General features: G+C 31.8%; 2 protein-coding genes across 2 annotated transcripts in view; one reads left to right on the top strand and one right to left on the bottom strand.

Moving 5' to 3' along the window:
• Nucleotides 1-15,202, top strand: part of LOC128988951 (transient receptor potential-gamma protein) — a 405,047-nt gene that overhangs the window by 164,483 nt on the left and 225,362 nt on the right. The gene's annotated exons all lie outside the window — the stretch shown is intronic.
• LOC128989229 (probable cytochrome P450 6a14) lies at nucleotides 12,025-13,543 on the bottom strand. The gene has a single exon (XM_054411102.1). The coding sequence runs from the start codon at nucleotides 13,541-13,543 to the stop codon at nucleotides 12,209-12,211; it is 1,335 nt and encodes a 444-aa protein (XP_054267077.1). The 3' UTR covers nucleotides 12,025-12,208.

The raw sequence follows: 15,202 nt of genomic DNA, 5'->3' as shown, positions 1-15,202 counted from the left end.
TATTTCTTGCTGATAACAGTTGCTATAGCCCAATAATAATTTATTCTATTAGTTTGAATAGGTAAAAGAGATTGTATATTACAATCTGTCGTTGTCTCACATCAAATACGACGATTTTGGTAAAAAAAAAACTGGCTACAAATTTAACATGGGGATGGGGTGTCTAGTACTACCATCAACTGACTAGTCGTTAGGAACCAACTGGTGAGCTTTTGGTGATTAGCGTTATTTGAACCCAAAACTTCAAGACTTAAGTGTCATAACACTCATCCTCTAACACCTAGGACAGCATAGCCCTTGTTGTTTTATAACATTTTCTCTAAAAACCACTGCGTTTTAATTAACAAACGTTGATTGAAAAATGGAAAACCCAACTACAAACTGATGATAATATCGTTCCTGAACTGTTGTGCTTGTACTTATGATAGCTTATGTGCCTATGTGCCAATTATGTTGTAGTTTCACCCATTTCTAATAAGCCGCTAACATGGGAATAAACACTGTGCAGGTCATTAATAAACCATCGTCCATAGATTATCTTAATCACCCAAGGAAGATTTTAACATCAAATTGTTAACTCCTGAGTACATTGATGAACTTTTTTATGTCTTGACAATTCAATAACTTACAAATTATTACAAAACCAAATAATAGAATGATTCATACGTTACTGCTTTTATCTAGTACTTTTATCAAACAATGTATATTTTTAGTGTAGCGAACATTATTAAGTAGTAGAAAATAGAGAAAAAACCTTTTTTCAACATCCTCGCATTCTCACGGAACTTGGCATGAAACAGTAAACGTATTTTACTTGTTATCCTACAAGTCTATTATCCAATATTAACACCATACTGCATTTACGACAAATTAATTATCACTGGAGAAAACTAATATTGCAAAATAAACATGTAAGTCATTTTAGAAATTACCATTTGTACCATTTAAATTAATAATCTTTGCTGAGTAAACGGTTCTATAAATCCAGGAAGTGGCTGAAAGTTGGGTAAATTTACGCGAAATCCACCGCGTTGCTGTCTCAAATATTTGTTTGCGCAAACTCTTCCTTCAATGAGGTTAATCAGGACTTCACTCTCAAACCAACTCAAACCAATGATTATTCATTTATGTATACACATGAGATTTGTTACTATTCCTGTATTTTTAATGAATACGAGGGGGGCCGTTCACAAATTGAGCAATTTTATATACATGCTTCGATCAAATAAAACGAATACAACGCAATACACTTTTACATAGATTATTTATGTTTTGGACAGTATTTTTGGGTAAATAAAACTAGAAATTTACAATAAATTAAATCTGACGATTTTTGATGTACACTATTAAGAGTGATATCTAACATAATTGAACAGGTCACAATTATCATAAATGTAGCCAATTTAAAATCCCTTTTCATAAACTGTTTCGTCTCTTCTTTACAATCTGACTGGTGAAACGTTCAACTGAAGCTGTTAATTACAATTCAAATTTAAACCGTTAAAAATCAAGTTGTCCAGCATCACTAAATCATAAGTGAACTCTATAAATAACTTAAACGCTATGGGGGAGGGGTAAAACCCTAAGGTAAATCATTGGTATCTTTGCTAGATCAAAAGCTTTGAAATCACACCTTAATCGTAAAAATCGGTTAAGTAGGACACCTGAAAATGGGACACAGGATCACAAATTAAAAGACCTTTAAAAAAGTCTGAAACAAAACAAAGAAGTTTTTTTGTCTGGTTATTAGTTTTGCAATTTTAAGGTTTGAGGCTTGAGGTAAGTTTGAGTTTTGTGTGATCTCTTTTTGGGTTTACGCCAGTGTCCTCAATTGGAAATCAAAAACGCTACTTAGAACTGTACTGTATTAAGTTATAGTTATATAAGTGATATAAGTATTAAGTCCATTAAACGAGTGTGAATATGCCGGTTATTGGACCCGTCATTCTAGTAGCGATGAGCCATACGTTATCTACTGAAGCGCACATACACTATGAAATTATTTTCCTTTAATTGTTGTCATGAGATTCAATATTCTCAACAAAGGAGATGTAAACAGATTTTTTTGTACTCAGAAGATAAGATATTTTTTTGTATAAAAAGATAATTTGACAAAAATTGATAACCTCTGTTTGAAGCACTCTCTCGTTATACCATGTTTCTTTTTTACAAAACAATATTTGTATCAGCTGAGTTTCAGTATGAACGATTAAAATTAAAGTAATTGCCTCAAGTAATAATAAAATCACTTAAAAAGCCTAACATGTAACATTGTAACATTTTCACTTCAAAAAGTAATCTCTTGTAGTTTTAATAATTCAAAAACAGTTTTTATCACAAATTTAGTTTTCCTGTATTTCTTACCGCCACAGAAATTGTTATTTGAGTAACTGGTGGGCGAATGTGGAACGTTTCTCGAGTGCAGCAAAGGCAGTTGGCACTCACGTTACACGTTATATTTTCCCTATAGTTACTATAAAGCATATAAATAAGTAGTCTTTCAAACACTGTACAACACGTTTTTAGGTTAGGTTAAATCCAAACATTGAACGAAATGGGAAACGCTGCACCAGCTGATCGTAGTCGTAATACCTTTAAGTGTTGCCAACTTATTTTCAAGAGACACATATTACGTGCCTAATAAAAGCACGCTGTTTTGTGTTGTTTGGTTGGAATACTGGCGTGCGATAAAGTAAAAAGTGTGTGGCAACGTAAGTAAATGCAGCAATTAGCAGCTATCTGTACTATAAACAGTACAAGGAAGCCAACTTTGTTGGGTGACTGTAGGAAAAGGAAATTTTAGTTTCAGAGGTACGGGGGATTATTGAAGGTAATGAGGTGAGGGTCGTTTAGTGCAGCTGTCAATAACAACGATTGTTTGGAGGGATTCGGCAATTGAGAAAATGATTTTAACAGGATTCTCCGATAAATTGACCTGTGGACACATTCCAACGCTCCCTCCCTTCCATTAACTTTCCAGCGAATATATGGTGTTGTTGATTTAACATCGTTCAATGTGTATGAAGCGGCCAAAACAATAATATAATAGAACTTAGTTCTATGTATAGTAAACGTACTATAGTTTATGAGTAGTATATCAATTAACTAAAGAACCTTTATTGTTTTATGGAAAATATAACGTTTAATTAATTTTTTTGTTTTTCTACGCCATTGAAAATTTTAATCATTTATTTTTTGAAGAGCGGTCATAGCTCTGGTCAGGATACTATCCTAAGTTCAAATCAGTTTTTTATAGCCCAAGAAAAATAGTTTCAATTTTCAATTCAAACTAGGTGTCATTTTTTGGGACCAAACCAGTATTGCAGGTGATCACTATAAACAAATTCTAAATCCCAGAAAATGTATTAAATTAATATTTTTAATGTCAATTTCTTTATGAATCTCTTTCAATTTACGGGGAAATAAGTTTTATTTATTAAGGTTCTACAGTAAATTAAAAGTTTAGTTTTGATTGAATTTGTGATTCTAAATTACATGCAATGCGGTGTGAAAACGTTTAATGGGAGTTAAAGATCATTTAGTAATCTGGAAATTGGGTTAAGCCTCTATGTTGTTTTAATTAAATATTAGTTGATGTTTTGGTAGCCAGAAGGTATTTAGTTGTTCTATTTGAAGCTTTAATTGGACTGCGATTTCCTATTAGAAGTTTTAGATGTACTTTTAGCTTAGTAATAAAGCTATCGATTAGACATTTTAAGTATATCCTTACTACCATGGCTTGTTATTTTTGTAAAAAAAAAAAAAAAATTTTTGTTATGTATTTTAAAAATACTTTTTTATTGGCTTGTTATTTTTGTTATAAGATTTAAAAAAATAGTTTACTTACTCTTTTAATAGAGAATTGAGTATTATATTTGGCTTACAAATCCAATAACCATTGAAACGTCAGCTGGCTTTTACTGCCGTCAGCTCTGATACGTTATATTTTTATGTTCAACTTTTTATATTTTTATTTAACTTAAACTTGATTTTAACAACTGGCAATACAACCCAATGTAGAAAACGACTGTTTATGACTTGCTTAGCCTAAAGGAAAAAATCTTATCAAAAGTATGTTTTTGTAAAGAAGAATTTGCATTTATTTTTGGTATACAATAATGTGTTTAAAATAAAAAAAAGATGCTGACACAATTAACTGTTACTAATTCCAAGAGAGGTTATTACATAAGAATTGAATTTTAGTGAGAACATCTCAAACATTATTTGTAAAATTCTAAATGCTTTTTAGGTTGGATAAGACATGAAGGTATGAGAAAAGAACTAGATAATAAAATACTGTTATCATAGTTCATTCATCTATCTAGTAGTTTGTTCAACTTTTTTTAGAGTGAGTTTGATTAATTCTAGGATCGTCCCAGTTTGAGAGACATAATCACACTAAAAGTTATATATAAGAAACATATTTGATGAATTCAGGTATACAAACGAAGATAAAGTTGTTTTAGCTGATTATCTACATTCTTGCCACAACTTAACAACACAGTTTTTTTTCTCCCTAAGATGCTAGGCTCGAGCCTGGAATTGTTTTTCACATTACTCCAGGCTAGACCTAGGGGTTGAGGCATTATCACTTAGAAAAAAAACCATTGGTGATTTCGCGGGATTTGAACCCACATGAACATTACTCTAATAGATAGATTGCGGGCAAATGCTATTTTATTGTACTCCATAAGTATAGCCTAGCTGAAGGAAATACAATTTTGTGATTAAATAGTAATAATTTATAGCACAATATAGAGATGAGGGCAACAATGGTCGATCAATATTAGCCTCATAATCGCTGAGACAGGGTTAATGACACCTCATATTACAATGGTGGGGTTAGATCGGGGGGATTAAGTAAATTGTTTACATTGCCATTCTATAGCACTTTATGAGGCCTCACAATAGATTTATGAATAGATAGGTGAAAATAAAGGACCTTTACCGTTAATTCACTACCACTAGTCTTTAGAGCAATAGATTATTTACAATAGAAGTGATAGTAATTAAACTTAGGTTAGTACAGTTTAGTATAGAGTTAGAAAAACCTAACATAACCTATTCACATTCCACTAGTGGTAGTGAATAAACGGAAAAGGTCCCAAATAAAATGTAATTTTAATCGATTTGTATCAGTATGATAAATTGAAGTTTATCCGGTCGTGATTTATGTTTTTGGTTTGTATTTTAACTTGAATAAATGTCAGACTTGTGTATATAACATTCAATAAGGTTTTGTTTATAGCTTTTTTAACTGTTTATAGCTTTGTTACCAATAACAGCTGTTTCTTAAATAAAATTTTTTTGATGAAATTAAATAATTACCTTATACAACAACAGTTGTTCATATGACGTCTAGTTTCGTTCCTTAGAACTTCGTCATGTCTTTAGTATGCAACTACATCATCAATGTACATTGTGGTATGTCAATAGATTATTTATAAGATAGTTAAAGCCACAATTATTAAACTTGTCCTGTTGAAAAAATAATTAAAATGAGATAAAACTTATAAACTGATTTAAAAAGTACAGGTTGGCCAGCACTGTCGTATCACTGTCACTGACTAAATAAAACTGAATGAATCATGATGTTTCTTCTTCTCTCCAGTGCCACCTGTATTTTAGTTTGTTTCGTTCTTCTTACTTTATACTTCTTTGATTTTTAACTTGTCAATATATGTGTGAAATATAATATTTGACTAGAAAGACGTCTGATCATTAAGAATATTACATTGGTCGAGTTTTTTTTTACCTTTTTAGGTTGTGAATTCTTCTTTGACATCAAGCATAAAGCTTTTTGGTAATACTTAAACTATTTCATGTTCCTATCAATATGTGTGTGGTTGTGCGATTTCGACATTAAATGTTCAGCATAACTGGATTTCCAATGCTGTGATCTTTTAGGTAGTTTCAAGTGTTGTGATCTTTTACTAATGACCTGACGAAGTTCTAAGGAACGAAACTAGTTGTCATATGAACAACTGTGGTTGGATAAGGTAATTATTTTATTATTAATAATATTCCAACCAACAGTCACAATGAATAATATAACAGATTTGTTTGTTATTTATAACTTTTACTGAAAACGGTTAGACAGGATAGGAAATAAGGGTATTTTAGAGTTGGGATACTTTCAGTTTTGGTACAGATTAATATTGGGTGATTCTTTAGAAACCTATGTACTTTGTTAGGTATGCTTAAAGCATAGCAAATTCCCTAATTAAATTCTGTATTTTTGTGTATATGTCTGTTGGTGACGCATTAATATCCTTATTTCTCAGTGTTTCACGGAAAGGACAAGAGCACCTTTGATGATAAAAATTTCAACCAGAATAAAGTGTTAAATGGCGAGGTTCAGGTAGTACTTTAAATATTTTTAACCATTGTGGAAAGTAACTTTCAATTATAGGCCTACCTTAGGGATATGCCTCATAGATCTATAAAAAGCATATTTTAGTTTAATCATTGGATTTAACATATGGACCAACACTATCCGGGTGACATTTAATTGCGTTTGTTTTGGCTTGAAACTGTCAGATACTGTGTTTGCGAAGGTTTATATATAATAGTTTTGCCAACATATCTGAAAATATGCAAACCAACTGCTGTTCTTAATATAAGAAGGTTTCAACTGAATACTATAGGGTAAGATCCCCGTGCGTAGAACGGGCGCACAGCTAGTAATTTACTAAAAGCCTAATGATCAAGGACATCTGGGCTCAGTTTCGAAGCTATATATTATCTACTGTTTCAGAACCAAAATGGCTACCTTCTGATTACTAAAACACTATAACTATTTAGCTCCTCAGACAGTGCTGTCATTAGATAAAAGTGTTTCTACTTACCTCAGTTTGGCTAGGTACGGCTTATGTTTTTGAAATACGATGTATTGAAATTTATAGTAACTATGTGGGAATTGATAATTACTTATTTTATTAATTATTTAATTGAAATAAATAAAATAGGTTACATTAAAAGAATATCAAAAGCTAAGCCTATGAAGTTATGAAGTTATTCGACCTAAGAAAATACATCTATATAAATTATCACCATGATTTTAATAAGTATTTGAATTGTTTTCTTAGGACAGTCAAATCATTTGTTTATTATAATACGATATTTCTTTTTAAAACTGTTATCCACTTCCTAATAATATTATAAGTGAGAAAGTTTGGATGTATGGATGTTTTTAACTAGTAAACGCGAAAAATACTGGTCGGATTGGACTGAAATTTGGTGTGATGATAGCTCACATTCCTGATTAACATATAGATGCATTCATATCTTAAAAATCCTTTCGGGCTCCACCCCAGTGGCTCTGGAGTTTCCCATGTTAACCTTATGAGTATTCATATTTAAAAGGAATTAAAGAATTTTGTCAGCTGTTTCAACTGCACAAGTTGGTTCTATAATATTAAATAGCATTAAAAGGTTATAAGGTTTACCAACAGGGTGGAGCACTATTTTGTTTTCATTTAAAAAAAGCTGTGAAAAATTAGGATTTTACTTTTTTATTGTTTAGGTGCGGTGGTAGAATATTATGGCTATGTTAGATGTGCTATACTAAAGCATGCCGTAAATTAAAAGAACCAAATTTTCTAAAACCATGTCCTCTCCCATTGTTAACGCAAGGCATGGGTATAACTGCAATAAGAATTTTATACTTATACGCCAACCCCGTAAGAAGGACGGGTACTCTGCTAGTTTAATATCTATTTGTTTACTATTCTGTACGGTAATTTTCTGTTTTAATAAATTTTTATCTTTAAACTATTTTAGTGTAAAAGTGATATACAACAAAGATAGACTTATTATAACCAATAATGGAGAATGAAAAGTGTTGTTTTGCAAAGCACTATGGGATTGGCCTTAATGTCAAGTTGTTGAACATGGGTTCATATGGAATGAAAATGTTCTTCGATTTTGCAGAAGTAGTCATGAATATTAAAGGAACAATCTTCTTCTTATTGGATATTTTCAAGGTGAACTTCTCAAAATATTACTGGCAATATTGGTTGTCTTAGGTTGCTTTAAAGCGTTCTACTTATTGTTTGTTAACTGCTATCTATATTATGCAATCCTGCTTGTTAATTTTTATAGAACATAAAAACTAATTAGAATGACTTTAATTGTTTTATTTTATAATCTTGTCATTCAAAATACGTAGTTTCATCAAGCAGTAAGTATTTTTTTTTTTTTTTTTATAAAAATAAATAGTATTGCCAATTCTAAGAAAGATCATTTTGTACTCAAAATCTTCATTGTAATGACCTTCCTTTAGGAAATCTCAGTTATTTATCCTCTACTCAAACACTTCAATGTCAATCATCTAGGGATTATGGTTTATAAAGTCACAATTTTCTTCTTATTTTTTATACATTACGCTAACTCATTGTAAACGTTTCTAATATCATTTAACGTATCTTATTTTTTACTTAAATATTTCACCACTTTATCTAGCATGCTAAAGTATTTTCGAAAAATTATTTTGTATGGTATTTTCTCAGTCTTTCATTATGTGTATAAAAAATCCAACAGCTTTTTTTTAAGGTGAAATTGGATCTACAGGGAGGGGGAGGGTGAATTACACCTACTATTTAGTAGATAATGTGACAAAGAGTACAGTAAGCTACGTATCGACTTCTGTGTAATGCTATATTAATCATTTATCGTTTTATTAGAACATGAAAACAATACGTTGAAAACATCATTTTCTTTCGACTATCACCTCCCTTGAAACGAGGATGTATAACTTCAGCCTGAAAAACAAGGAACCGTAGTAGCATCATCAGCCAGCAAATTGTAATTTAGAATCTGCGGTATTTGAACCCTGTCCCTCGTGATATTGGTCAAAAGTACTTGACCATAAATGCACGTTATAGAGCAACGATTGCCTTCAATTTGAAGGTCGCTGGCTCGATTCCTATCGAGATCTTTTCTGAACCTATAAAATTGCTGCAATAGGCTTCGTCGATTAGTTACAACTTACAAGACCAGTTTTTGGACACTGAATATAGAATGTGTAATGATGTAGTTAATAGTATGTAGTTTGGGTCCCTAATAAATCTTTACAAATTCTAATAGAATCTATATAAACACACAAAAATTCTTTTCTACTCCATAATGCGGGAACGTCTACATTCAGGGAGGAATTTTTCCTTAAGGTGGATTTTGTTGCAATAGACTTACCACAAATATGAACATCAACTTGATACGATTTCAATTCGGATGTTAGACTTATAATCAAAACAGTCTAACATGTTAAAATACTGTTATAGATTTTTAAAATAATGTATACAATATTTGTTTCGAAACATTACAATAAATCAATGCTTATTTACTAATGAGGGAACAGTTACTCTTATGACTAATAAACCAACCTTGGACCAGCATCTATTTTATACGGGTAGATTATAAGATGAATATCAACCCAAATTCAGATATATTATTTCACCTATTTTCAACTCATACTATGCCATTGATGTCCCTAAACCTATTTACTTGAGATATGATATGAAAAATCTTTTTATCTATTTACCATAGTGTATAAATACACTACATAATTTACGGTTCTAGAAGCTACATCCCTCCAAGTCCAATGCGTTTAGACGTTGAGGTACCAATTAGTGGTGGGCCTTATATAACGTAATATAATAAATATAACACTATTACGTTTGTAACAGGTTACTGAGAATACCCTATTCTTTTTGTAACGTCTTCTGAACCGTTTGAACGAACTAGTGAGATAAAGCTGACCGTGTCGTTCTATTAATTAATAGTAAACACTTGGTAATAGTTTACTGAGATTCATATTTTTTATAACTTCGTAGTACTCGAACAAATGAAATAATGCTGGAAGGGGAAATAATGAGTGACAAAAATAATAGTGTTATTTCATTTATTAGCAAAAAACTAAGGAACGTTCCTGACTGTTACTGAAAAGTAACGGTGTTTCCCATCTCTAGTACCAATAACGTTAAGTACATCGCCGCTATGTCAACAGGTTTATGAGCCCGTAAAGTCAGGTTACAAAGACTCAGGCAACTACGAACGAAGCTTTATTGCAGACTTAAATAATTGACTCTTTTTTATTTTAGGATCGTCCCCAAGGTTAAACCAACTTCTTTCGTGGATTGAAGGTACTGAAATCTAGAATATTTTCCTAATATCCTATCAGAAATCAAGCAGTAGTTTTAAATTAATTCTTCCACGAGGTGAAAGTATTTTAAAAGTGATTTATAAACAATTAAGAAATAGTAAACAAGACATTCTTAGGAATAAACCGGAGAGACATACCTAGGATTGTGTTAAATATAGTACAACTTCATTGAACTTTTATAGTTGGTAAATAGCGAATAACTTAAAAGTTGACGCTGAATAGCTATACCAGAATTCAAGCCAAAGTTAGAATGCCAATGGTGTAAAAAATAAAAAATGACTATCAATACAAATAGTTTAATCGTTTACTATATGCAATTATCACGAAACATACCGGTAAGCTTTGAATTCACGGTCTCCTAAAAATTTGATAATAGGTTTTTTCTCTAGATAATGGTTTATTTGCAGCACATAATTATACCGCACAAATAGTTTTGTTTTGTTTTAATAACAAATAGTTTGAGGATATTCAAGAATTTAAAATTTATTTTACTACGTTAAATGGTAACCTATATTGGAGATATTGGCAATGAATAATTAAATGTATAACTAAATTTAAAAGTTCAACAATGGCCCTTTTGAACTTTTAAATTTAGTTATACATTTCATTACGTTAACTGTTATTTAATAAAATATTTTGAGATTTTTATACTGGGTAAAGTTTCTTAATTGTTCAATTATTTTAGTGTAAGAAAAGAGTAAATGCGATTTCATATTTAACAAAATTGTAACCAGCCGTAACACCTAACAGAATTGTTTCTTTTCATTTTGACTTAATAGATACATTTTCGCATTCGAAAGCGGTTCTAGAATTATAAAAATATTAATACAATGTATCTTGTTTACACTCTAAATCCAGTTGCATTTAAACACAATCACATTATGTATTATCGTGGTAACCAAGTTGTATGTTTCTTTTCCAGAATTAAATAACATCACAATAAAACAAATCTGTTTAAATACTGGGTAATCACATGTATCAATTTGTATCTGTAAATTTAGTTACAAAAACACAATACCCGATTAGTGAATGAAAATTTGGATTAATTCTGTTATCCTGAAACGTTAAGGAATCATTTAGCTTTTATTCCCAGCTAAGATAAATTAAAACTATCTCTTTGTTATTATTTTCTTCGTACTGGAAGACAAAGAGAAACAAAGCACTTAATTAAGGATCTACCGTTAAGGCGAGATTCCCTTTGAGCATGATCGGCTGAATAGAGTAATTATATAGTTAGGATTAACAAGTATGAGCTTTGAGAGTTATTCAAGCCAATCTTAAGTAATTGAAATTTAATAAGAAATCTAGATAATAGTTTCGCAATTTTAGTTTGAAGTACTAAAAGTCTTGCAAAATAAACCTCATTGGCGATTTTAATATTTAATTTGACTATAAAGACAAATCATACTAAAATAGTATGGATGTTACGATTTTACAGTGATAAATATAAGTCGTATGATATTCTTAAATGTATATCTTAGATAGACGGTTCTTATTACATAAAAGACTTTTTTACTTGGTTTTTGTATAAAAAGATTAGGTTGGTCCCAAGCAATGGGCCCAAGGATCGAGTACGAGGAAAATTTCAAGATTATACAAATGAAATAGTCTAAGTAGTGTTTACATTGGTAAATTGTTTATTTTATACTGATTTGTTGACATTTAAATGAAAAACTATCTTTCCCTGTTGCAGCCAACCAAAGATCTCATTACAATTAATGTTATCTTTATAAGTAATGTATCTGAAAATCATAAAACAATATTCTAGTTGGAATTCCCTAAGTCTCCAGGTTTGCTGCAATGGGGCAATTTGATTTTTGACTGTTTCAAAGATGTGTTTACAACTATAATGATTCCCGGCAGTTAGTGTTAATCTTGTTATGTAAGAGATGTCGATTATGGGAGGTTGGAGTAAGATTTATATCCAAAAACTTCGTGCAAATGTTTCAGCAATTAGTATAAAGAAAATCGTTGCAGTACAATGTTTAGTCAAAATACTGGTTTGATATTTGGGTCTTTTCCCTCTCAACAAAATCATAATCTTAATTAAGCGTTGCAATAATTGTAACCGTCTCTCTTGCTAAATATGATCCACATTCCTTTCTTCACTTTGGGGTAGAACACCCTCTTGTCCATATCCAGTGGAACACTCATCCTCCGATCCAAGCCGACGCGGTGTTCCACTAAAACTCTCGCCAAACACAGCTTGATGGTCAGCACCGCCAGGTCTATGCTGACGCAAGCACGAGGTCCGCCACCAAACGGCAGAAATATACTGGACTCTTTGTAGTCATTCCCTGTCCATCTTTCAGGTCTGAACTCTTCTGGGGAAGGGTAGAATTCAGGGTCTGCGTGAAGCCCATCCACAGGGATACACACCATCATATCCTTCTCTAATGTGAGCGAGGTACCGGGTAGTGTGTAGGGCTTGGTGACAGATCTGATAAGTGCGGGGTTGAAGCTGTGAAGACGCAGTGTTTCTTGAATAACAAGGTCCAAGTAAGTCATTTCCTTTAGAGCTTCGTAAGACCATCCTCCGTGCTTACTGATCGCTTCCGTTATCTCTTTTAGTATCGTGTCTTGGATCGTGTTGTATTTGGCTATTTCGTAAAGTGCAAATGTTATAGTGACTGCTGTTGGTTTAATTCCTGCTGTCATGAAGTTAAACATGAGTAATGAAATTGATTCATTAGAAGAATCAGTATTTATTTCCCCTGTATAGTTAATTTCTTCGGAATTCAAATTTAGCATGGTTTGAAGAACATCGTCCCTAGTTGTCATCTCTTTTTTCCGTAAATGTATTATGTCCCTGATCATATTTGTGAATGTTTCCATGGCTTTCTTAGGTATTCTTTCAAGCTTTAGCAGATTGTAGAGTTTCTGGTTCACCAAGCCCATCACCATTATAATATACCGAACCAAAGATGGGTTGAACAAAGCATTTAATGATTCTTCCAATTGGTGGTATTGGTCAACATTTGTTACCTCCACACCAAACAAGCAACTAGCAAGGACCTCGGTTGTGTATGTTGTAGCCATGTTTTCAACTTCAATTCGTTCTCTAAATTCATTAAGTAGACTTATTTTTTGAAGAACACGATCAGTACTGGAAAGTATTTGGTTAAACATTCCACTGACCTTACCTGAAGAGAAAGCAGGCGCAACTCTAGATCGCAAAGTCTTCCATTCTTCACCAGTGCAGTAAGAGAGTGTGTTTACCAAAGGGTATCGACCATCTTCCTTAGAGAGTCGGTCATGGAAATAAGGGAAGTCTTCGACCAATACCTTTTCAATCAGACTGGGCCTACATACATACAGAGCAGGTGTGTTGAGAAGGAAAACTCCTCCGTAACCGTTGGGTTTAAACTTTTCATAGCACATCTGGTTGAAATGTTTGTTGGATTCTTTTCTAAGCAGTTGTTCTTTAATGCTTCCGAAGAAAATATCTGGTTTAATATACGGAACGTTACGGTTCTTCCAGTACGAGTAGTTTCTAACCAGAATCCAATGGCACAAATACAATAGTAAAACCACCGTGCAAAACAGCAATGTTAATGAAAACTCAAAATAGTTTAAGTTTAAATAACTAAACATTGTTTATACTTTATGAACATTAAGTAACTGTTTGAAACCACCAACAAACACTATCGAAAATGAAGTACCTAACATTTGTGACAGAATTATTACGACGCTTATCAGTACTTTACAATGCTGGTGTCATCATTGATAACTCAAAATCATGAACATGGATCTACAATTATGTGAGATTAAACATGCCCTTATGACTGATATATCTCATTAGTCAGTTGACCACTATAACCAAATATTCGCAATTAGAATCTATAGTTTTATAACAGTATGAATAGTTTTTATAATTACTACTTGAAGGCCTACAGGTTAATAAATAAATTAATTAATACAATGTATCAAAGTATATTACTTTTAATTAGACTTAGATGTAAATATTAACTTTTAATTAGAAAAGTTCTGAAGTATAAGGTTTTAATCGTCCGAGGTATTCACTAGTTAATGTTTTATAGCCATCCATGTAGCTTAAAATGGCACCCGAACCACTAAGTCACAGCATTAACATTGTTATTGCTAATTGTTATTGTAGTTAATTATTTACACTGTTTCTTGTTATTGTTATTGATGTTTATTATTCACACTGTTTCTTGTTATTGTTATTGATGTTAATTATTTACTCTGTTTCTTGTTATTGTTATTGATGTTAATTATTTACACTGTTTCTTGTTATTGTTACTTTTTTTCACAATGTTGTAACTGTTGCAATTTTACTCAAACTGTCCACCACCACCACCAAACTTCTTACTCATTTAATGATGTTTTCTATTGTATTATCTTGTTGCATCTTGTCAATGTATTATTTTGTAAAATGGCGATTGCCGTAGGAATGAATAAATACAATAAAATAAATAAAATAAAACACACACCTAAAACAATTGGAGACTGGTTGTATTGGAAGACTGAACTCCAGGGCGAATGAAGTGACTCACTTTATCCACCATACCAATCCCTCTAAATCTTAGAAATAATGATACAAAATGTATGATTATAATGTGCTGTAATAATAGTAGCTTATGCAATATTAGAATATAATAGTATAAAAGTTAACAGAAAAACAGTATAATATTAAATTATATTTGTTTTGCAATAACAGAGAATTCATTATTTCACCATGTATTTTTTTAAGTCGGGACCACGTAAGTTTGCAATTGAGGGAGGAGCCTATTTACCATATGGTTTTGAACGAACCAATGAGAACCGTGCGGTGTTGCCAAATCTAATAATACCAGCTGATTTGAAAATATTGCTTAGTATATTTTAAATAGTGTTGCCAACGGCAATGTGGCAACGTCGCACTAGCCTTGTCTTGTGATTAGCTGCTACCAACTGCAAACTTAACTAGGGTTTCTGCGTATAAAATTAGCCTATTTTAATTCACAAATGGATTCTGCACATCTACAGAAAAATCTTTCTAACAATATGCGTAGATATTGCCTGCGATGCACACGAGCT

Source organism: Macrosteles quadrilineatus, unplaced genomic scaffold, assembly GCF_028750875.1.
Source record: "Macrosteles quadrilineatus isolate MER2022 unplaced genomic scaffold, UCM_ALF_1.0 Scaffold_3__2_contigs__length_128488019, whole genome shotgun sequence".
In the NCBI taxonomy this organism is placed as follows: domain Eukaryota; kingdom Metazoa; phylum Arthropoda; class Insecta; order Hemiptera; family Cicadellidae; genus Macrosteles; species Macrosteles quadrilineatus.
This window is presented reverse-complemented; position numbering and strand designations above follow the sequence as displayed.

Bases quoted from the DNA above. Each gene is read 5' to 3' on its own strand.
- LOC128989229 (XM_054411102.1), bottom strand. From the start codon at position 13,543: ATGTGCTATGAAAAGTTTAAACCCAACGGTTACGGAGGAGTTTTCCTT.